The sequence below is a fragment of the Trachymyrmex cornetzi genome, unplaced genomic scaffold (genome assembly GCF_001594075.2).
Source record: "Trachymyrmex cornetzi isolate Tcor2-1 unplaced genomic scaffold, Tcor1.1 scaffold345, whole genome shotgun sequence".
NCBI classification, from domain to species: domain Eukaryota; kingdom Metazoa; phylum Arthropoda; class Insecta; order Hymenoptera; family Formicidae; genus Trachymyrmex; species Trachymyrmex cornetzi.
The window spans coordinates 305,490-331,106 of record NW_017298164.1 but is presented as its reverse complement, the minus strand read 5'-3'; the positions used below and the strand labels follow the sequence as shown (position 1 = coordinate 331,106).

General features: G+C 37.8%; 2 protein-coding genes across 2 annotated transcripts in view; one reads left to right on the top strand and one right to left on the bottom strand.

The window, feature by feature from the left end:
* The window catches only part of LOC108763199 (uncharacterized), an 83,831-nt gene extending 59,070 nt beyond the window's left edge, over positions 1-24,761 (bottom strand). The window contains exon 1 of the mRNA XM_018510627.1: positions 24,388-24,761. Coding sequence (XP_018366129.1) covers positions 24,388-24,451 — 64 coding nt within the window. The 5' untranslated portion in view covers positions 24,452-24,761. The remainder of the gene's footprint in view (positions 1-24,387) is intronic.
* qin (tudor domain-containing protein qin) overlaps positions 1-25,617 on the top strand; it is a 215,126-nt gene that overhangs the window by 179,339 nt on the left and 10,170 nt on the right. The window lies entirely within an intron of this gene.

Sequence of the window (25,617 nt, the reverse complement as noted above, 5' to 3'; positions counted from 1 at the left end):
TATTCGTATTACTACACTTTCGCAGTTTGGGAATATCACCTTAATAATTAAAAATGCAAGCGTCAGCAACATTAATAATAATGTATATTGCTATAAATTGATCTCTCAGCAAAATATGTGACGGTTTCCAAATTAGGACGAAAATACAAAAAATTTCAAAATATTATTGAAAGTTATGGGAAAATCATGAAATACACTGAAAAAAATGATTAGCTACTGCAGCAAATTAGATGATAAAATATGGCATAGCATTAATTAGTTGTAGCAGCCAATTTTTTGCTGTGTTAGCCTATTCGTAATGTTAGTATATAGTATTTCAAGAGGCTAACATAACCAAAAATTGGCTGCTGCAACCAATTAAAAATACTGTGTCATATTTTACCATCTAATTTGCTGCAGCAAATCCCTTTTTTCAGTGTCTATCTGGAAATTAGGGAAAAGTGAAATTTTAAGATGAATTTGTGACAACCCGCTACATTCGTAGATTTGCCGGAAATATTCGCACGTGGAACGTTTCGCGGAGCGAAGATCAAACTGTAGCGGTGGATCACTTCTTGAAATTTTCCGAGTTTAAACGTTGCATTTAAATTTCCCGTTGAAACGTAACAACCTAATAAAACGTAGTTATAAGAAGAAACGCGCCCGAGAAGTCCTTGCCCCCGTCTTAGTCCAGCTTCCCTTCCGTCACCCTTTCTCCCTTCCTTTCTATCGTTGACATAAAAATTAGATCAACGCGGATTGAGAATAAGTCATCCAGCGTTCTCGCACAATCGAGCTCTCGCTTCAACGTCGAAATTTCCTGATTGAATTCCGGAGAGTCCATGAGAAAGAGAGAGATAGAGAGGGGGGAGGGAGAGTGAGAGGGCTGTACGGTCCCGACGATACTTATTACTTCCGCGAGAGAAAGAAAAGGGCGCCAAGAGTGGAGGGCGGTCCGGGGAAGACCGGCGGGATTGGAAGCGGCGGGATTCGACGGCGGCAGTAACCCAAGGCTCTAAAACTAAAGCGGCAGCTCTGACAATTTCGATTTTACTGTCGCGCGTCCCTGATCCCCTCTCGTCACTGGAAAAAGCTCAGGCGCTCCACCGGCGACGTGAATACCCACGTTCGGGGTGACCCATTCGCAATTCAGTCGCCGATGATTGTCGACGAAATACGTGTAAACAGATAAATGTCCGTTTTCCCAGTCGAAAAACTAATGGCGTTCTACTTGATTATTAATAACTGACGAGTTTCGTGGCGCACCGGCTGTAATCTCACCAAGATTATCATTCTTTTGAGAAACCTCGAGGCGTAGAATAAATTTCCTTTTCTGCTAGAAATAATTAGAAACGCGTTATTAAGGTCACGATACTGAAAGGAGAGACTGAGTTGCGTAAAAAGGCTTTCTCGGGCTTGCTTCTTTCCTAAGTCTCACAGTTCTAGATCTTCTTAAACGCCAGCTTAATTACGTTTAATATAATATTGTTTACATCTGGATTAACAGCTACGACAGTCGATCGCGTGGAGGATCTCGCTTGTGGCTAATCCCGGGACGTCATGTGCGAAACAATCGTTGTGATTGTCGCGATGACAACTGGCTCGCAAGTAGTCAATGAGTAACGACCAAGAGAAAGTCATCGATTTTCTCGTTGAAATGCGGGCGAGGCGCACCTTCATTCTCAGACCACCCTGTATATGCGCGTGCACACATACCCGGGACCGTACTACTAAAGCCTCCTACTTTACGGGGACTGTTGCAATTTCAGTTAATACTATAAAACCTTCGGTGCACGTACCACGCCTGCGTCGGTCTCGGGGAGTATGAAGTACGTCTAGGAGGCGTACACGCTATTCTCGAGCTGAGTCGAGAGTGAAAGAAAGAGGGAGAGAGAGAGAGACGAAGAATACCCCTGGACTCGTCCAAAGTTGTCGATGGAAAGCTTCGCTTTATGGCCTTTCGTTTATACCGACGCGAAAGTACTACGTATAGCCCGGGCGAGAAGTGCACTTTTTCCAGGGAATCGACTGCGATACACAATTCACCAAAATCGCGGATCATAATCTAATCTTAATAATTGTGATTCAGATAGGTCCAAGAGAAGGTCCAGGTTGCCAATCGAAATATTACACTTGGATACTTCTTAAAATTGACTTTAGTATTCATCGTTTAGCGACAGACATTTTAATTTACACAGAAAGAATGATTTTGCTGAAGTATCTAAAATTGTAGCTAGATATATGTAAGATTTGAAAATAAATTTTGTTGAAAACTATCAAAATAATTATGCAGGACGTTCAAGCTGATTGCTAGAATATAAATATTTTTTTGCAGCATTGCTTATGCTTGAATTTTCTACATAAATATTTTGATGGACTAATAAAATTATTTTCAGATCTAAAAATTTTTAGATGTAACAAAATTCGATGTAGATACAGATCTGAAAATAATTTTGTTGAACCAAAATAATTATTTAGGAAACTCAAGCATAATGAGCATTGTTGCGATAAAGGAGGATGTTAAAAATCGGCCTCTTTTTAATCCTCCTTTGATTATAAGCAACTATAGTTTGAGCGTTATTATTTTCAGATATGTATCAAACTAAATTTTTATAGATATTTTATCAAAATCGTTTTTTCGTGCAGGTCATCAAAATAAAAACTCACGCATATCTACACTGAAAGAAAAGATTGACTATTGCAGCAAATTAGATGGTAAAATATGGCATAGCATTTTTAATTGGCTGCAGTAACCAATTTTTGATTGCTGTAGCCAATTTTTGGTGGTGTTAGCCTATCTGCAATGTCAGTATAAGCTTTCGATTGGCTAATGCAACCAAAAATTGACTGCTGCAGCCAATTAAAAATACCTATGTCATATTTTATCATCTAATTTGCTGCAGCAGCCAATCTTTTCTTTCAGTGCATCTATATACATATTCTTTTTACACTAAAATCTATTAACATGAATTTAAGACTACAATAATTAACTGCAATTTATAACAATCGGTCATGCATTCAATAAAAACTCGATATCAATCTCGGATGACAGACATTCAATTTCTAATAATGGAGAAGCGATGTAGTGGCAAGATTTAAATCTTCAGATTCTGTTTTCGAGATACTCTAAAGAGGATCGAGGAAAACATGTTCATTCATCCTCCGTAACAATATGCTTTCGCAGATAAACACGAGGGGAAGATTAACGATACGTCCAGCGAGCATTAAAATTGTGGATATACTTGCCAAGAAATTTATCGATTGCATTACGCATCGCGCAACCAACTTTCCATGGGGACGAGCAAAGCGATGAAGACATGAGAAACCGATCGGCGGAAAATATTCCAGCTATGCAGATGCAGCGCATTCCCTATATACGCGCCAATATTGACTATGTTCGACGACGTTTTGCATTTACTGGTATGAAGCGCAGACGTTTCATTGAAATGAGATTTTTTTCCTCTAGCTTTTCCCCCGAACTGCGCTCGTCGGTATTTTGCCACGCCAACCAATTTAAATTGCCTTCTCTTAACATTCCGATGTTTTATTTCCTCGCTCGCTTGCAACCATCAATCAATACGATCATGTAACAAAGAATCTCGACATGCCGCAACGCGTTACGCAGATACCGGTTTAAACGACATGTGAAAATCATTTCATTACATTTGCGATCGAGCAGCCCAAGGAAATTATATTGTAGAGTGAAAAGGAAGAATTACAAAGATATTCCAAAATTCACTGCCAACGCTGAAAAACTACACTGAGAGAAAGATATTTTAAAATTTATTTGTGAGAAATATATTTATTTCACTGAAATAAAGCTTTATTTTAATACGGCGAAATAAAATTTGATTCCTAACAAATCTATTTTTTTTATAATTATCTATTTTATTTCTTACAATTATTTATTTTATTCTACAATAATCAGATATATCTCACAAAATTTTATATTTCGTCATAATCAAATTTTTTCATAACTATAATAAATATTGAAGAAAACGTCATAAGTAACATTGCTTCGCAATACCTCGACATTTTTCTTTCAGTGTATAAAACTTACAATTAGTCATGAGCATTATACATTTTCTCAGCATTGTGAATTTTGAAATATCGCTAAAGGCTATGATACAAAAAAAACCGTAAGTAGTATGCAAATCAACAGTATGGATTTGCTGTACTATTTACGTTATTGTCTTTACTGTTATAAGCGAATAGGCCAATCACATTAGAGAATGTAAGATCGTTGCTTTACGATCTCTATTGTGATTGGCCAATTTGCTTACCGCTTACATCTTACGTTTTTTCTGTAAAAGCTCTAGCAAAAAAACGTAAGACAGCAAGATGTAAACACTAAGCGAATCGACTAGTCATATAGCCTGCGTTCCAAAATTCATTGCCAGTGCTGAAAACGTATAGTATACGTAACGTAAATTGTAGATTTTCAGCTGGCAGTGAATTTTGAAACATAGCCATAGTAGAGACACAAAGCAATAACATAAAGAGTACTAAATTCAAAATGTTGATTTGCTTACTGGTTACGTTTTTTTATGTAGTCTTTAGAAAATATTCACTTTTGATTTCCATTTAGATTCTGTTTTATTTTCTGGAGCGGGTGTCTAAAATTATTAGAGCTTGGCCAAATGTAACGCAGAAAACAAAGGCGCGCCGAGACTTCTGGAATTTATCGATAAGCAAGCCTTGTGACTTGTCTTGCACAATTTAACCCGTTCGCTCCTAGCGATCGTATTTCCTTGTTGCGTCGACGTAAAAATGAGTCACGTTTAATCATCCGTCATTCTCGACGCGGTTTATTTTTGTCGGACCCGCATATCATGGAAAGGCAGGTGACCTGAAATAAACCGGTTTTCGCGCGCTGGTTTCACTGCATGAAATAATAGATTAAATTCGGCAGAATTATAGATTAATGTAGCAGGATATAGCGTTACGCAGTATTCAGCGGCTTAAAACACACAAATTGTTATTATCTTAACCGCGCGCGTTTCAAAACGCGCTACCGTTGTGTCGTGGCCAAGATTCTCGTGCTAGATGTCGTAGATTCGGAAACGTTGCAATATTAAATTGCTAATCTCAATTTCAGGTTAGCTCCACGAGATTCGTAGAACATTAATATCCCGCGGATTAATCCTAATTGCACCTACCATTGAGTCCAAGCCAAAATTCTCGGTTTCATACTAATTGAACAAGATTAAAATACTTAAATTACTAGACTTTTAAATCAACTCTTGCAGATAAAGAGATAGAAGAGAGAGATCAATAAAAATAATCTTTCACTGTTAAATTCATATTGTCAAATTATGCTCAATTCGAATTATTTTTAAACACTTATTGATTTTTTTGTGCACTCTTTATTATGTCGTTAATTTAACTCAAAAAATCTATTAAATTTTATTCAAATTTAATTTATTATATTTACCAAGTACATACGTTAACATGAAAGTTGTTTACTTTGAAACTGACTATAGAAATAGATTGATTAACATTTTAATATGCATGCAGAAATATTTCTTTGAAATTAAGATTTTTTTTCAGTGTAGAAGTTAAAAATAACAAAATGTTACTTAACTCAGAAATTGGATTACTACTTCTTTGATATTTAACAACATTCTAGAAGATTAAATTCTTTTTTTAATTATCTTTATCTTATATCACTCATGAATTTCGCAAAAAATAAAAATTAAAACATCGCAAGAGAGGAAGGAATGGTACCAACATAGACAGAGTTAGGTAAAGTGACGAGACCGAAAGGAGGGAAAATAGGAGGGTGACGGGGAAAGGGGGGTAAATTGAAACGGAAAAGAAGTGTATTTGCACCTTCGCGTTTCTCAGGAAACGCCGATTCGCGGAACCTTTTGTCCAGAGACGTGCCTGGCTGGTTCGTGTTGGAATTAACGTTATTTCGACGAACGCATGAGGTTCTGCCTGGCTGTCGTGCTTATCGCACGGCGCTTTATATTTATCGGGGATGTTGCGCCACACGTCGAAATCACGCGCTCGTACGCGGTCGAAAGAAGTACAAAAAGGTAGTTGTCGAGGATATGTGTGCGGAGAGACGATGGCGTGGATTGGACCGCTGGACGCTGGTGTGTTTGAACGAGGAATTTTCGATCGACGAAATTCGTTTATCGATTTTCGATATGCGTCGATGCGACGGCTAATATAAGTCCGTTGACGTTTCGATCTGTATGCCACGTTCTTAAAGCGATTCTGCAGTTGTATGCCAAATAAGAACGAATAGGACGAGGCGAAACGTACAGTGAGAGCAAAAAGTATTCGTATAAGGAAATTTGTTATAAAAAAAGTCTTATTTGTAGAAAATAAACATTAATTAGCAATTTTATACTCTGTTCTAACATAAACAAACGAGCTTCGCATGTATTCCTGATTTTACAAGCTAAATTTCTCGTCTGTATGAATACTTTTTGAGCATTCAAACAATACAGTTTTTAATTTTCGGATATATTCTGTATAATTAATACACATCTTTTTGGTATATATAATTTTAAGAAACAAGTATATTTTATTCTTTATGAATAAATTGTTAATTATCCAACAAGAAATTATCATCAATTAAACGTCGAATTGATGTTGAAATCATCGTATTTATATTGATTTGACATCAATTCGATGACTCATTTCTCACTGGATAATATTTACTTTTTAAAAATAAAGTTTTTTAAAATAATATTTTCTCTGTACGAATATTTTTTGCACTCACTGTAGGTATAGCTGAAAACCGAAAATGTAAATTCATCAATGTTGCCTTCAAAATAGACTGCTAAGTTCATAATGTTAAATTATACTCAATTTGTATTAGTTTTAATCATTTGTATCGGTTTTGTCACTACTGCTACTCAATATGTCATTAATTGAACTAATAAAACAATGGAGTTAAACAATTTAACTCAAGAAAATGTATTAATTAAATACGAAAAAGAACGTCAGCCTATCACGGTCAAAGTTAGAGATGTTTCTAATAATATAATATATATTTATTTTAAATGAATTTTATTTCAGATAAGATTAAGCACCGATAACTTTCGTACTTTCAACACAATCAATCTGAAAACGCTAATACTAATTCTCCCTCTAAAGAAAATGTATTAAATTTAACTAAAATTTAGTTTATTATTTATTAAGCGCATACGTTATATAATATGGCCGTTTACTTTGAAACCACATAAATGAACTGATTTACATTTTGACACACATAGAAGTTAAAAATAACAAAATGTTGTTCACCAAGAGAGGGTTACCACTAATGCTTTAATGTCTAACAGTATAGAGAGTTGCCACATTTTGAAAACTAGAACTTATAAGCCAAAAATCACGCACATCTCGCTTATTATACATTGAATGCATACAAAAATGAATGTAGATTAGTAAAATTAATTACAGAACAGTCAATTATTTCATATCTACTAATTGTTTATTAGTAGTACTAATTCAAGAAGTAAGAAATGGACCAATTGCAGTCGATTATTCTCCTCACATTCGATTGGTCAATTTCTTACAGCTTAAGACTTACTACTATTGTAGATCGAAACTTAATACAAGGTAGCGCGAGAGGAGTCAAGAAGATTTTTCAAAGCTCCGGATGTTTTTAGAAAATCCATCGGACGTTCCTGATCTAGAGTACCTGATTCAGAGATGATCTAAAAAAAGAGGTGTCTAGAGAAAAATGGACGGATGACAATCGTCTACCTCGGGAGAAAGTTTTATTAATTAGACGCGTAGGTCGGGATCAAAAGATTGTCCCATGTTAACAATCGGGATATCGCAATCCAGATCAGCGAAATGTATCGTTCTGAGAGATCTGTCGATCGTTCGAAGTCATTAAGGCCTGTCTCCTCGGTTCGAGGTAAGTCGTGGATACCAGCACGCCTCGATCTCACGATCTCTCGATTCCTAATCGATTTCAACGCAATACTCCTTTCATGGCACACGTAAGATAAGGTCGATCAATTTCGTAATGTCTGTACGTTCACGAGAAAAGAAGACAACTACGTTAAAAATCAGGAAAGAAAGTGATGTCTCCAATGTGTCGTGAAAAGTACGTTCAAACTGTTCAAAAACATACAAATCTAGATGTTAAGAACATTATAGGAGTCGAGAAGATTTTGTTGCAGCGTCAAGAAATTGAAAAAGAAATTGCAAGAAACTTCGACAAGTTAACAAGAATTCTTGCTGAAAAGAAAAAACGACTTAAAAATCGTTAAAGAAATTGACATCTTCAACGTGCCACACAAAGTGCGTCCAAAGATGTTTAGATCTTAGATGTTAAAGAACGTCACCAGAAATTGAAAAGGTCTATCACAGCATTAAGAAGTTGAGAAAGAAATTCTAGGAAACTTTAACAAGTTTGGCAAGAGCTCTTGCTAAAATAATAATCGTTAAATGTGCGTAACGAATTCCAGTACAAGACTAACGGCGTCAACGATATCTTAGAAAACGTGACTGCGAATGAAAATGCGTAGGCAATGTTACGCAGCGGAACTCACGAGCGCGTGTAGGCGCGAATTAATACGCTCGCATTGCGTGCCATTGCATTATACAGCCGCATACCATGGAGATTGTAATTTTCGCGTTATAACTTTGACAGTTACTACTTACAAGTTACTAGTAGTACGGAGGCTGCATATATAATGTAGGCTCCGCTCCGCCGAAGGCGGATTATTATCGAACGATACTCGAACTCTGTAATTGGCCGCTAACGACACAATACGTTGGTGCCCCTCTGTTTTGAGCACGTTCGCAAACGATAATAATGGATACCCCAGCCCTCTGCGACACCGGCTCGCCAACGCGCGTATTAAATAATTAATTATTCGCACGCGATGACGCATGGAAAATTGAAGAAAGAATATCCGCGCGACGTCGAAGCGTTGAAATAATCGCTGAATTAATCGCGCTTGTTAAAATAAAATGTGTCAATTAAGCCTCACACCTCAGAAATAAACCTGTCCCTGTTATACACTAAGAGAAAAAAATAGTTGTAGCCATCATAATTTAATTATAATTTATAGTAATTTTTGTAGACGATTATATATTTAATTGTATTAACATGTGTAAGTATAGTCAATTATGCTAGTAATGATAGTTATACATACTGCTTGAGAATCTTTAGTTTTTTCTTAATATATTTTTTAATTATTATTATCACAATAGTAAATTAATTTTAAAAAATGGTTACATTAATTGTAATTGGTTGCATTTACTGAACAATATTTTATTTACTATTTTTATTTTAATATTTTACTATATTAATATTTAAAATTATTATAATATTTATAGTGCAACTTTTTCATGTTTAAGAGAACTGTACATATGGTTATTTCCATTAATATTATAGTAGTTTTAATCTTAAAAATGGAGCTTCTAACCATAATTATTTTACCGTGCAATATTATATATAGTCATAAACACTTTTCTCTCAGTGTACTTTAATCTTGAACTGCTCCGAATTTAGTAATTTTTATTACGTCACAACTCTCACAAGAAATTAGCGACTTTTCGCTCGATAGGAAAAGTCATTCGACGCGATTTCTACGCAGTTTCGTGGCCGACTCGGTAATTTGCACGCTCCATTTAGTAATCTAACCCGGTCCGGGTGTTTATAACTCTTTATAGCGACGATATCTGCGCGCAATATTGCCGGAACCGGGCGGGGATATTCTCGTCGGCCGACAATAAGCGTGGCCGATCGCTCGCCCGTCGATAATAATTGGGCCTTTCTCGGCCAGGTATCACGAGTACCGCATTCGGTTCAAGGCCTCTTTGATCGCATCGCGAAGTTTCGTCAACGATCAATTTTCAACGGATGAGTAAAAGAGCAGACAGATTTTCGAACGCTGCCGACGCGACTCACTCGCAGTTAATTATAGCCGCGAGATGTGTCCGAGGATGGGCAGATCGCGTGAGCAAGGACAACATCTTCGTTATATCAGACCCGTCTTTAATTTAATACATTCGGGAACGTTGAGACGATGGAAAGCTCTTTATGCTTGGCGATTTATTATTGCGACAGTATATCGTCGCTATTTTCTTTTATATGCTCCGCGAGGACAAGATAATCCACTGAGGCTACGTATTTAATTAGTCGAAGAAAAAATTGATTAACATTCCTAAAGGGTGAGAGAGAATTATTATTTATTGAACGCCTTGAAATATTCTTCCCTCAAGTGCTGAAAAACATATAATTACACGGAGTAACAAGAATTATGAACAATGTGCTGTGATGAAATGATGACATCATATAGCAAGAGAGAGGGAAAGAGAGACCCAAGAACGATATTCATATAGCTACGCAAGTTTTAATCTAAAGTTTGCCCCTACGTTTATTTGAGTTTTGTCGTAAAAGTTGATTTATCGCGCACCCTCGTCAGCAATATTAATTTCCCCGAGTTTGCACGCTCGTTACACGTACTTCGGTTTTATAGGATTAATAAGAACATCCGCGGAAGGTGGACTACCTGAGAGAGTGTGGCCTTAATCGGATTACTTGAACAGAATGTACTCCCCCGGTTGTCTTGATAATCCGAGAGTTGCAACATCATCGCACAGGTAGCTTGACATCGAAAACACTTGTCTTGCTAGGAGTAACGCGTCGCGAGTTCGAAAGTTCGACGCGTTGGAGAATTAGACGATCCCCAGGGTACCTGACTGCTATGATTTATCTGGCAAGATAAGGTGTCATATCGCTATTTTCTCTCAATCAGTCAGGGCGATTATTATCTTTCACAGCGAAGAAAGTTTCGCAAATTAAAAATGAGGAAAATCGAAAATGGTTCGCGTAAAGGAGCCACGACAGTGTCTCACATCATGTCTTAGCGCCTAGACACTACCGTGTCTCCAGATCTGGAGGATGACACGACCATGCGAGGATGACTCGTGTGATGCCGTGGATAATTTGGCGAGTGCGCGTTCACGGTGGATAATCTCGTTGAGATTATCTCCGGCGCCGTCACGAGGACGGTCGTGTCTCTTATGAAATTTGTCAAAGCCGTAGTGTCGTAGCTACGGGACCGGTGAACAAGGGTAGAGAAGGAAGCGAAGGAGAGCTGAAAGCAGAACGAAAGAAGCGGAAGAACAGGTAACGAAGATGTCCCGGAGAAGAGTCGCGGAAAAAGGAGGGAAAGACATGTACCCGGATGGATGAGAAAATGGAAAGGAGAGGAAAAGGGTAGTTCAAAGCCTGCAGGGCTTGGAAGTGAGTTAAAGAGCTGGCTTCTATATTAATCCCTCCTCTGCACGGGGACATGTCGTGTAAAGTGACGTCGACGTGCTCTCGCGTCGCGTTAGCCACGAATGCGAAATTAAATCCCCGTATACTCCTCGCCGGAGTCGTTCCACGGATATCGATCTCCGAGGATCATTGCCTGCTCGCATTGTCAATCCTTTCGCGAGGATCCGTGGCGTGTCTCCGAGACACGAATGCGAGCGAATAATTGAATCGGGAATTGTGTTACGAAACTTCCTCGAGGCATCGTCAGCAAGGAAACTTGTAACGTATCCAATATAACGGGGAGGAGGATCGAAAATGAGTCCTCGTGCGACGTGACAAACTTTCGCAGGCTGACAAACGAATCCTGTCTTCTTCATCTCCGTAAAATCAGCTTTTAATCACCTTCATTAACGCTTGTGTCTAAGAGTTATATCACAAGAGATATCGGGAAGTAGAAGGAGGTAATTATCGATGAATTGAAGCGTTTCGCGCCACACTTGTAAAAATCGCTATCCGCTATTGAGAGAAGAACGACTAAACGAGAGATAGTAAAAACGTCTGCTCGGTTCATTGATGAATATAATTTTCAATAATTAATGGCGCTCCGCTAATTAAATTTGCGTTATTTTTGTAATAACTCAGCGTTATTTCATTTGACCCTCTTGAGTGAGTGAAGAGCAGCAAAGTCAGATAAGAAGACGATTGGCAAGGAAGGGGGAGAGAGATGAAAGGGAAATTGCGTAGATGCGATCGTGGTGAATAACATTGTAAAACAATGGACAATGACTAGTGAGAGAGCGTTAGTTGACTCGTGGAACGCAGAAAGATGGATAATATAACGCTCGTGTAACGTTCACAATTCTGTTAGAGAACCGGGTAGAATCCAGAAGGCGAAAATTGGCCTGCGCGCTATAAAGCCTGCCTTATCCGAAGCCTTGTAATTTGTAATTGCGTCAGCTGTTCGAATGTTCTTTGAACTGCTCTGATTAATCTGGGGCGATAGACAGATTAATATAAGCGGTCGTGAGGTCGGTCGGTTGAAGGACCAGTTAGATGGTCGGGATAGACTCCGTTCCTTAATGTTCATAAACTCGCCGTGATTGCTCTTAATCTTTCGTCTGCAATCATATTTTTACTCCCTCCGTCTACAATCTGAGTTTTTTTTTCTTCAGCTCAAGTTTTATTTTACTGTTCTATGCTTTCAAGAAATGTGGAAAAATTCTTCAATGGTTCAACATCTTTCTTAACATTCCTACTCTTTCTCTCAATTCTTTAGAGTGGAATCCACTCGTAACGAATGAAAATTCTGCCATTTTTTTCAAGAACCTGCCATTCTTCAACTCCCGATTATAAATTCATCTTGTTTTAAGTGTAAAAATTTTTTAGCAATGTCGACAAATCTAATACAATAAATTCTCTAAATTCTTTTGAGTAGACTTTCATTCTAAAAAGTGAAAATTCTGCCATTTCTTTAAAGTGAGATTCCAAAAGAATTTAGAAAATATATTATGTTTTAGATTTATTCGCGTTGCTTGGAATCCCCAAAAATGTTTACATTTAAAACGAGATGAACATATATTTGGGCGTTGAAAAGAGAAAAAGCAAGGATTCTAAATGCAAAAAGTGCAAGCAACATGGCAGACTCATTACCAAATAGTTTTCTTGATTATTTTTTAGGAGTGGAAACTCGGACTCTGTCCTCTTTTATTTCGGAGAAATTTCGCTTGTATCAAAAGAGACCCAAATTGCAGATGCAGGGTTAAGCTGGAATCACACGACGCTCGATTTCTTGAATGGTAGACATGCATGCATGCATGCATGCATGCATACGTTTATGCATTAAACGCGACATGTTGATATGCATAATTTCTGTGTTTATTATGCATTGCTTCATACCTTGTTTCCTTGCATGTACCAATCAAAAGATTAAAAATTAACAATTACGTGATCGAGCTGATTAACAACATCTTCAGAATAGAAACAATTGTGTTAATTTCGTAGTTATCTGTCAAACGTCACACTGCATGCATTAAAGCAAGCATACCGGTATGCTTATTATCCAAGAAATTGAGCATCGTGTGATTCTTCCTATTGAATACACGAACAGTATAGATTCGTACATTTAAGCGCGGATACTCCGCGTGGATACTCGTCGCGTACTTGGGTTAATGTATGTATATATATATATATATATATATATATATACTCATGCTCAAATCGAAATAAATTCTCCAAAAACAATGGATGATGCATCTTTTAAATCCCATGTTTGAGAAGTATGACTATTTACTAGTTACAATACTATTTACTATTTATTAGTTCTTAGATTAAATGAAGACCAATGCAATCGAGAATGAAATCCAAAATCCAGGAATCCAAAATTAATGCGTTAGAAATTGATAATATTGTCATTAAAACTGACTTTAAAATTGTCATTAAAATTGACTGACTAGGCTATGTTCCAAAATTCACTGCCAGCGCTGAAAATCTATAGTTGACGTTACGTGTATTATACATTTTCAGCGCTGGCAGTGAATTTTGGAACGCAGCCATAGTTAAACAAAATTCAAACATGGAAAATCTATTTTCCAGCTTTAATTGCAGCTGATCGAATGCATTACTCTTCGTTCCTCTTTTTTTTTATATATTTCTTGGTCTTCTTTCACTTGAAACGCATCATGCGCCGCGCAGTACACGTGAATACATGTAACTTCTTGATGCAATCAGAAAAATATGCCGCCCGCTGTCACGTGGGAGGGGAAATAATGCATTTTTCCTTTCACCGTGTGTAATGCGTGATCGCGAGCTCCGTTACGACGCTAAAGCGCGCGTTCATCCGTGGCGCGCGACGGTCCCTGAGATCTGGAAAACGGCGTGTTGTGTTCCCGGCGTTTTATCCGGTATGTAGGCTATGGCAGTTGCGCGAGACGGAATTAAAAAAAAAAGGGAGGAGAAAAAGAGCAAGGCTCGCCGCACGGTTTACAACGCCGTTATGCTCGCCTTTATCTGTAACAGCTCTATGAAAATCGTGACTCGGGCGGGACCCTCTCGATCGGGTACTCCACGATCTCGCCTCTCGAACCGCGAGAGTCGTTACGATTTCTCGTACGGTTCGAGAGTTGTTTCCTCCACTGATTGACTCGCCGTTGCTTTTGTTCAACGACATATGAACATGGGCCAAGCGTTCTGTCTGCAGCTTGAAGCCGGAAGATGATAGCTTAACAGGGTTCGTGTATCCGTTACGTCTTTTTTTATGTTGAAAAGAGAGAGAAGAAGAAGAAGTGCTCTTGACACTCGCACTGTTGCCAAGTTGAGGGAAATTTTCTTGAGAAAGGAGTGCTCTTGACACTCATACTCTTACTAGTGGGAGATTTTCCCCTAAATTTGGAGGTTTTTCTTTCCATCGAGAGGTTTTTTGGGGATACAAAAAGAGGAGAATTTTTTAGTGACTTTTTGGGAGGAAAATACAAAGTAGTGTTCAAATTATGGCTAAAATATTGAAAAAAATCGTAATGTATGGAGAGAATTTTTAAACAGACCTGGCAACATTATACTGAGAAAAATGATCTGGTTGGATTAAATATTTCTGATGGAAAATGAACAAAAATCAGAATTTTCCGGTTAAATCTACTAGAATTCTAATTGAGATATAATTAGAATTCTAATAAATTTAAGAATAATTTCCAGAAAATTCGTTTATTTTCAACTAGAAATTTTTTTCAATGTACAGGTGTGAAATAGAGTGAGATAACACGGACTTAGGGTGCTTTTTCATGCTGGCGCTCGACGCTCATTTTCAGCGTCAAAACAGGTCACGTGATCAAAATTAATGCTTGGTATTCGTCAATTTTGATCACGTGACCTGTTTTGACGCTGAAAATGAGTGTCGAGCGTCAGCATAAAAGGATATCTTAAGGGTGCTTTTTCATGCTGACGCTCGACGCTCATTTTCAGCATCAAAATAGGTCACGTGATCAAAATTGACGCTTGATATTTGACACTTTCTATCTTATTTTAACACCGAAAATGAGCATCGAGTGTTAAAATGAAAAGGTACCTTTATACTTAAACTCAATTTCCGGCTTTATCCCCTACGGTTGAAAAACACGAGAATGCTTAGTCTATGTATATGTATATGTATCGTTGCTTTCGTTTCTATTTTCCTTCTCGCTATTATGCGCACGTAATTTTCCTCACTCGATATGCGATCGGAGTGTTCCCCCTACGACCTGGACACTTTCGCGAATTCGTTAATGCGTGACGCTCTTCGCCGTCGTACAAACCTGATTTTCCGGAACGGGCGACCTTCGTGGGAACGGGCGATATTTTTCAATGTAAATTTCCGATACTGCGCGACGATGCAGGCCAGGGTCATTGACGGACATGATACAGAGATTTGCTCGACGAAGACTACGAGATTACGTGACCGTCAACCGAGATCGGACGCAGGCGGAGGATAGATGAAGAGAGGAGAGAACTCTCCGTTCTGGCCATCACGGAGGCCGGGCTTTCGCGGGATTTTCAGCATGATATATTTTCCCGATTCACCCTCGGCGATTGTTTCGGAAGATAAAACGTCACTGCTTTACTGCGACGAACGTCCTACGAAACAATGTGCGTGTTCCGGTAGATGTAATACAGGACGTTCAAAAATACAAAAAAATAAACGCGAGCGCGTTTCAATCTCGCGTTAAAAAAGAACCATTCTCTCTCACCCTTTAATAAAACCTCGTATGGCAATGACAGTGATGTCGATATACGATTTAAATCTGTAGCCCGATCTCTATTGGTGTACTACCCAGAATTTCAATCAGAGGGGAGGCAAAAATTTATATCTTCACACAAAATTTATTAAAGTATACTTATATTAAAGCTAATTCGAGAATCTTCGGCAAACTTTCTTTATACATGATAAAACAGTTTTACTGTATAGTACCTAAAAAGTTAATGAGATACTGATTTGAAAATAATTTTACGCGATCAAAATAATTATGTAAAACAAATTGCTAGAATATTAAAGCTTTTTGTAGCCTTATCATTAACAGTTAAGCGTTCTGCATAATTATTTTGATAATCCAGACTTAGATATTTTAACAAAATCGTTCTTTTCGTGTGTTGTTCATGAATCTAGATCTTATTATAATTAATTAATTAACAAGACCTAAGAACCGTATTAATGAATACATAAATTACGATAAAGAACACCTTGATCGGTCAAAGTTAGATGTTTCGAATATAATAGATACATTATATATTCTTTATTAAATCAAATTTATTTTAGAAGTGATTGCGCGCCGATAATTTTCGGATTTTCAACACAAATAGTCTCATCAATGCATTTATTGTATTTTGTATTATATTCTGCAGCGTTCGTTAGTCTTATTTTCTTCAGTTTTTGTGTATTTATTTTATTAAACTTATGTTAAATGAAAATTTTTACGGTTTTTTGACTCTTATTAGCCTTTTACATCACATTGTATTTTGAATTAAATATACATTTGATGATTTTCATAATTCAATTGTTCCTCCCTCAATTTTAGAGGGAAAAACGCCATCTCTTCTTGTGCCTATGCTGATCTTTGTTACTATCAAACGTTTATGAAATCTTTATCGACGAGCTTGTAATTTATGCGACAAGAAACCGACTGTTTTTGACCAACTCCGTCTATTCCACGTTCATAAATTGCTGCCTCCGCCTCTCGAGGTTCGCGCCTCTCAACTTTAGAGAGGAGCCCCAGCAATCTCCGCGGTACGTATAAGCAGGATTTAAACGAACCGTCTCGTACTTCTCTCCGGCTGAACAAAACGCCGGATTACAAACAACGAGGGCGTAACAAATCGTAGATTGCTTCTTTGAGCGCGGTGTTAATCTTCGCAATGAGATGTTTCGAAATTCTCCGTCTTTATCTCGTTCGAGGATTGTCGTTATTCGTTGTTGCCGTCGCCGATTTCAATTAATCGATCCACCATCGTCGGTGGAGAAGACGTGATGCGAATGCGCGTGTCGGCCCCAAAAAAGTTGACAATTATAAATTCTGAATTAGTCATATATCGATGGTAATAATGAAAACTCCATATATTACCCTATTATGATTACAAATTAATTATTGCTAATAATTATCATGAATAATACGCGCCGTGCGACGAGTCGCTTATTCATATTCACAATCGTGCCAGGCAAAGTCGTCGTGAATATGTTTATTAGGCGCGCAGCTGCGCGAAATGAATAACTTCTCTAACTGATTTCGACAGCAATCACGAGCCCGGCATCGATCTCGCAAATCGACACCTCGGGAGAACCGCTCTCGCTATTGCGCGCGCCTGGTCGACGCCCATAAAATAATATTTGCAACGGCGTCATCGATCGTTTTATATATATGTGTATATACCTCGCTCTCAAAGACTCGTCGTGAAGAGATGAAATATGTATGCGCACGCGGTAGGACTGTAATGAAAATAGATTTTTCTTTGGTAGTGCCGACGGACGAACGGAGATCCTGGGAGATATAATTGCAGCGCATTCTTTTTACCGTACCGTTAATAACACCGTTACCGTGTTACTGTAATGAAAATTCGCGCGCGGCGAAGAGGCAGAGCGAGAAATCTTCCCTCGTTAGTTCCATGTTTGTTTTCTGTGCGTTTTACGCAAGAGGACTGACTCGCTTCACCCAGGCTTCACCGAAATAAATCTAACTCCACTGAATTTTAAAGACACAGTCGATTTTTTTATTATGATTCTGCTACAAAAATTTAAATCTGTAAAAAATAAATAAAATACCATCCAACTTCTATATATGAAAATTCGTTGTTAAAGCTTTCACAAGTATAAACAACTTTTTATAATTTGGAGTAATATAAAAGTTTCTATTATATATATAAAGTTCGAAAACTCAGGTTATGAACACTGAGAAACAAATATTTTTTGTATTTATAAGCTTAACATTTTTATTTTATTTTTTATTATAATCATTTGAAATAATATCTATAATTATAGTTATTATTATATAATATATAGATATTATTTAAAATAATTGCAATTTCTTTAATTTAACTATCATTATAGTCATTTTTTGGGCCAACCATATTTACGTGGTTGGCCTAAAAAATGATTATACATTATGGTTAAATTATATTCACAAATGCTACAAATTTTTCTCAGTGGACAAAGGATAAAAATTTCACGTTACCGATGGAGGGTTAAGATCTCACTTTTTTTTTCTTCCAGAGAAACGTACGAGGAGAAGCACATCCAGAAAAGCGTACTAAGACGATCACTTTATATTTGTATATTTCTGTTATCGCCATGAATGCATCAATGCCACGGTAAAGCTCTTGCGATGTCGCGCTCGTGGACACGCGAATAGAGAGTTTTCGCAAGGCGCCTTCTTTTCCCACCTGAAACGCTTTGTATAGAACGACGCGGGGAGGGAACTTAATTCATAACTCGACTCACGACCGCGGGTTTCCTCGCGGCTTGATTGTTCATGCACGATCTCGCGAGTGGAACGTGGCGCAAGCGAGAGCGAGCACAAGCCCGCAAGTCGTAATTAGTACACGCGCGTTTACATGCCCGGATTACGAGGCCCGCGCGCCCTATTGTCGCCATTGCGATGTCGCAACGTAATTGATCGTCGCGGTACCACGCCGTGATGAGTCATCTCGACTTCGAGAATCTGTAGTCTGTACCTACTTCGTAGTCAATTTCTATCATGAGGCGTGTGCCGTGAAATTTAATGTTTGAGAAATCGTAACGAACTCTGGATGGGACATTTCTCCGATCGCATCTCCAGAAAAATCCTCGAGTGCACTTCGTGAGATCGTACGTCAAAATTTGGCAGGCGCGACGATCGCGGGACGCGGGTGAATAATTTATTCATGCGAAAATGTGCACCGGTGCATTCGCCGAGTAATACATTATTCTTCATGCGTGATATGCACCCATTCATTATCGTCAGCAGGCATTTCGCACGCGGCGAAAGACATTGCGTTTTCACTATATGAATCTCGCACGAGATGCGTTATGCGAAACGGCACGGTTATTATAGCGACAGATTTGTAATAAACTGCCGAGTGACTTGTAACGTTGGAAAACGAGGACTCCATACATCCCACATGGGAGAAAGATAATCTAGCTATCGTGGCAAAATCATTGCTATTTTGTTGTGACAATTTAATCATTTGATGTTACGGTAGATCCGTTTTGCTGAAAAACTATAAACATTTAATCGATCAATAAATTTGTTTGTAGAAACATGTCAATTTGCTATTAAAACAAACCCAGTGTATCCCTCAGTAGATGCGTTTTACAATAAAATTATCGCTGACAGAATATTGACATGAAAAAAAAGAAAAATTAGAGTATAAAAATTGAAAAAATTGGAGTAAATTTGGAACAAAATGATTTATGGGTCTAACAAATAAATCAGCAAATGAAATTGGCTTAATAAATATCTTTACTGTCCATATAATAAATAACGAAATTTCCTATACAGCTAAATATTTATTATTTTAGCAAATATTTTTTTTTAACAAAAGCACATAACTTTGGTTTAATAGAAAATATGGTCTTTTAATAAATGCTAAAATATACAATCGACAGATGTAGGAAAAGTTATTGTCGCTTTGCGTATCTTTGATTGTTTCACAGAAGTCCCAAGCGCCAGAACAGCACGATCTTGCACAATCATAGACATTATTATCGTGAAGGGTACAAAGAAAACAATGCAAATCGCAGTGGTGCGTTTTCTGTAAGTGTACGATCGGTGAACGTTTCCGCGCAGAGTTAATCGAAGTTTTGCGCGAAAACGCAATTCGTATTTTTGTCAAACGAATTTAAGCGACGCGAGCGACAGGACGGATGGGACATTCCTTGTCGTGCACACCAGGGAAAAATTCAACCGCACATGTTACGTCGCACACGTTTTTAACGCCACGGTTTATGGTACGTCGGGCATTTGGAGCGATTTTTATTCGACCGGTAAGGCTCAAAAGTCGCGCTTCATGGCGACACGCTAGAACGCGCGTTGAGCGAGAACGCAGATTACACGACGATAACGCAGTAGCTATAGAGATCCTATAATAAGAATCTGCAGATAAAAAATGTCAGATATGAAGAGATAATAGATTTCTCTTATAGTTATCTATTTCTTTTTTTTTCTTTCTCCTACTTTCTTTCACTTTCCGAAAACGCATGAAGCTTTCCAAATACCCTGGTAGAAATTTCATGCATTTTTTGAGCAGTTACTAAACAGTTATACCAACTTCTATCTAGTAACTGAGATGGAAAACTACTTAGGATTTCAATCAGAATGTAACGCTTTGCTTGCAGTTACTGCATACAAAAGTTGTGTAAATCTGAATCCAGTTACTGAATAGAAACACAACAAATAATGGATATTAAATTGATTTTTTTGACGTGTCGCATTTAAGGGTTAATAAAAAAAATGATCTACTTTGTTGGCGAGATTTTTATTATAAAGTCTGTAGCGACTGTCATCTCGAGAAATTTGTAAAAACGATATCGTGAACGAGTCGAAAATCGTTCCTCGCAGTCCGTCACGCATGATTTGATTAATTATTAATCCTTTTCCTCTCCCACGATCGTCACGCACGTGAATACACGGAGACGAATCTACTCTAATCCTTGAAAAGAAGGTTGAGAGGCTGAGAGATCCTTGAGCAATGTTTCTTTCTATCTAGATCGTCCGAGTGTCTGAGTAAACAGCTCGAGATGGAACGCCTTTCAAATCAATCCCAGATGGATCTCTCAGGTTTTCCCGAAGAAGCTGCTACATGCAAGGGACTCGTAAACGACGGTGGTCAAATAAATATAGATATAATCGAATGAAAGCCTGCAATCTCTTATTGCAAAACAAAACTTAACAACGACAGCGACGAAGCTCTTCGATATCTCGACGAAAGTCGAACGAAATGGGGAAAATTAACAGCAAAGCGATGGCTGTCATTACTGTCATCAGTTTCATCATTCGAGTACTTAAGTTTTGCTCCTTTGATATCGAACAGCAATAAATTAGAAACAAAAAATTTAAGATCTTTCTTACTCTCTCTAAATCTGAATCAGTGGATAATTACTGATATCAGTGCCAAGTATACCACTGGAAATTAGTGAATTAAATACGAGATCCCTAGCTAATCTTTATTATATGATCTAACTAACCTTATTTTAGTGCTCAATTTCAATGAATACGGTATTGGAAGACTGAAATTGACGTGCAAATGTCAGTATTTTAGTTATATAATACTCAAACTTCTTCCTTTTTTAGTTGAACTTCACTAATTATCAGTGCTAAGTATGCCACTGGGTAATTAGTGACTATCCAGATTCAGATTTAGAGAGTACACTTGATAAAAGGAAATATTAAATATCTTAAAAATATTTTTTATTTACTGTTGTTCGATATCAAGGATCAAAGCTTGAGTACTCGAATGATCGAACTGATGACAGTGACGACAGCCATCGTTCCGCTATTAATTTTCCCTATTTCGTTCGACTTTCGTCGAGCTTCGTCGTCGTCGTCGTCATTGTCGTTGAGTTTTGTCATACAAGCGGGATCCACGACCTGTTCGTGAAACTCGGAGAGAATTCTTCCTCTGGAATCCACCTTTGGAGAGGGATGTTCGAGCGGTAATTGAGACGATGTCCGATGGGGGTTTGTTTTCAGAAAAAACCCGCCGTGTTACTTCCATTCTTCCCCATCTCGTTGACGTGTTCCGGTCTTAGTCTCCGCGCGGGGCTTTTCCCTTTTTTTTCCTCTTGCTGTCCTTTTACGTTGGTCGTTCGATCGATGTCGTGCCCAAGGGATGATAAAAATAAAGAGGGCGAGCCAGAAGCGGGAAAGAGAAAGAGAGAGAGAAAGAGTGACGGAGGGGGAGAAAAACGTAAAAATACGCATTACCTTCCAAACGTAAAAGTACGCATTACCTTCCGCTAACCAGCCGATTTTTTGCGACACGCGCTCCGCGTGCGGTTATTACTTTTTATCGCATGAAACGTTTTATTGTCCATTATACTCGACTATCGAGGATAGAATGAGCACGTAGATAAATAAATAGATAGATCGAGGAACGGCAGGGAGGAGAAGAGGGTGCCGCGATGCCCACGGACATTTCCGTCGTGAACGACGGAAATAAAAGCGACGAAGAGCTCGTGACCAGCGATGCTCTTGTATGCGACTCGAGTTCCCGTCGCATCACCTATTGAATCTTCCTTGTTTATCATCGATTATCGCTCTCGATATCCCTCGGGATGAGTCAACTATCGCCGCAACTATCGCCTTTCTGACTTATTCGAGCATTAAACTTGATCGTATTGGAAATGCAAAATGACTTAGCGAACGAGTCTCTAAAAGTGACAAATTGAAGAGAATCTTTTTCAATTCTTACACGAGAGATGATTCGGACATATCACTATTCGAAATGGTATCTTCCTAAATTTCTTGGAGTGAAATCTCACTCCAAAAGAATGAAAATTCTGTCACTGTTGAAAAAGAGTGATATTTGCACAATATCTTTCACTGAAAAAAATGGTTTGGTTGAATTAAATAGTAATTCTGGTAGAAAATGGACGAATCAGAATTTTCTGGTTAAATCTATTAAAATTCTAGTTGAGATAACTAGAATTTTTATTAATATAATTATTCTGGAAAAAAAAAATAAGAATTCTAGTAGATTTTACCAGAAATATTGTATCGAACAGAATTCCAGTTATCTCAATTAGAATTCTAATAAATTTAACCAGAGAGAGAGAGAAAGAGGGGGGGAAAGAGAGAGAGAGAGAGAATTCTGATTCATCCATTTTCAACCAGAAATTTTTTTAATATGATTGGACTTGCCCTTCGTTCCTCACTGCATCTAAATGTACAAACCAATCATATTAAAGAATTTTGTAACAGTTGCTACTGCTTTCTCTGCTGAACGCAGTCATTAATTTTTAACAGAGGTGATAAATTATCTTGGAACATATCAAACAGCTATAAAAACATATCTTTATAAAGCGGATGACTGCTTTTATTCACATTCTGAAGTAATGTATTGAAAAATTAAATTACTACATTTTTACAGTTAACTATAAAAGGAGATAATTACTCTCTGGACAGACGAAAAAGAAATGTTCCGTTGAAGTAAAAAGTCGTTCCAGACATCGTCACGATCTGTAACTCGAATCGTTCTTTAGGAGGAGAGTTGGCACGATCTGGTTTAACCTGATAAATCACTCGTGGAGAATTCGTTCTCTTTTTAGCGTTTTCGTGGCGCGGCGTTAATTATACTACGCAAATAGTCAAAGGGTGGTTGGAAGGAAGTGGGTATCGGCGCGGTTTGCTCGAAACGGCGCCGGATGAGGGTGAATTAAGTTCATCTGGCGAAAACGCATCGTCTGTGAATCGGTCTCTACGGTTTACGTGCGTTTAATTAGAGAACGCGGAGAGCATCTACGACCTTCGCGGAACGTCTTCGACGCCCGTTCACTCTTATAATAATTCAACGCTCGAGGAAATTACGCACACGCGTAGACCGATCTGTGAACGAACGAGTGAGGATGAGCCTAAGACTATTGAGAATTAGAAACCCTCTAATAACAATCACGAAATAACTCCAATTTTGATTGGTGCCGCTATTTTTCGGCAGACTACCATAATGTAGATATAGACTGCACTGTTAAATCTATAGTGTCAAATTTAATTTAATATAAGTCGCCACTGCTCTTACTCAATTATATCGTTATTTTATACTAAAACAATGATTATATTTGATATTATACAGTGTCAATTTGAAACTATATAGTATCAAATTGACACGATATAATGTCAAATTTAATTAGCATTTTAATAAAAAATAACGATATATTTAATAGGAGAGTGGCGACTCACATTAGATTAAATTTGATACTATAGATTTAACAATATGTGTATCACAGTCATAACATTTTAGATATAATACATCTGTGTAGTCATTAGAGAGTTTCTGATAAGAATTAAAAAAAAAAGAATTAAACGCGTTTAAAAGAGATAAATGAAGCTTTATTGATTTTATCCCAAGCTTTCGTATCTCTTTTTATCTTTCATATCGCGAAAATATTGGCGACCACAGGAACCAACATTATCACAGTCTTGGAAGCGACCCAAGTGTACAGGTGACGAAAGACTCACCCAAGACGATTGCCAAGAGAAACGCTGCACTCACGATGGCAATCGCCACGCAGAGGAGCCTCATATTATATATCCCTTATCGCCTCCGCTCGTCCACTTCTATCCTCTTCCTCCTCGCGACCTGCACCTCCTCGTGTTGGCACCAAGGGAGAGCCTACGATCGCGGACGCATCGTAGTTGAGTCGACTCACTTCGCGGCGGACCGGAGAAGGCACGGAGACGCGAGTGTACTCGCGCCGGCGAACGAAACTTCACGACTGTTTTGTGGTTGAGTATGCGACCGGTCGCTCGGAACGTGAAAGACTGAGGAAAGGCTGGTGCTGGCCAAGTGATATTAGCCTCGTACAACGGCCCACTCGTGTGCACGGGGCCTCTCCCAGCCGTTCTCTTCACTCCGACGAGAGAGGAACTCGGTCTCTCTTTCCCTCCGCGGTGGAATCCTCCTCGAGGCGAGAGAACGATGAGAGTCGACCTTCTGCCTTCACGCGACGCCGATCGCAACAAAGATTTCATGTTCGCTAAATCTACAAGAGAACATGCCGATATTTTAATAAATAAATATTGTCCGATATATCTGTAACAGAATAAATATTCATTTTTTTATTATCAAACAAAATCTTGAGTCATTAAATAAGTTTTGTGAAGTTTTGTACGTATTTATGATTATTGTTAAAAATTATTAGGTACAAGGCTCTGTCTAATGACCAAAAATATTTATTCATTCTCTGTAATTGATATCATCAGTACTGTTACCTCAGTAATTGAGGACAAAATCTTGAGTCCAACAATTTTTTTGAAGTTTATATGATTACTAAGATTTTATGATTACTGTTAAAAATTAATAGATTAATTACTAATTATAATTAGGTAAAAGATTATTTCTCTGGATAAATAAATAAAATTAAATAAATATATAAAAGAAATAAAGTTGACTGTGTAAAATGGTTACAAACTATAAAAAGTTAAGTGAATGTATGTATATATGTATATAAGTAGTGTATGGTTGATTATAAGGATAGGAAATAGGAAGGATAAACAAATAAGAATGTATGAAAGATACGGATGAATGAGCGAGTTAAGAAGAATTGTAAACCAAGTCCCCTTCTTGATAATACACTGAAGCGAATAAATATTCCATTTTATTCTATTTATTTCTCTGTAATTGACGTGTTATCTTAGTTATGAGATAATAGTCTGACATCATTTACAGAAAATAAATAAATATTTTTG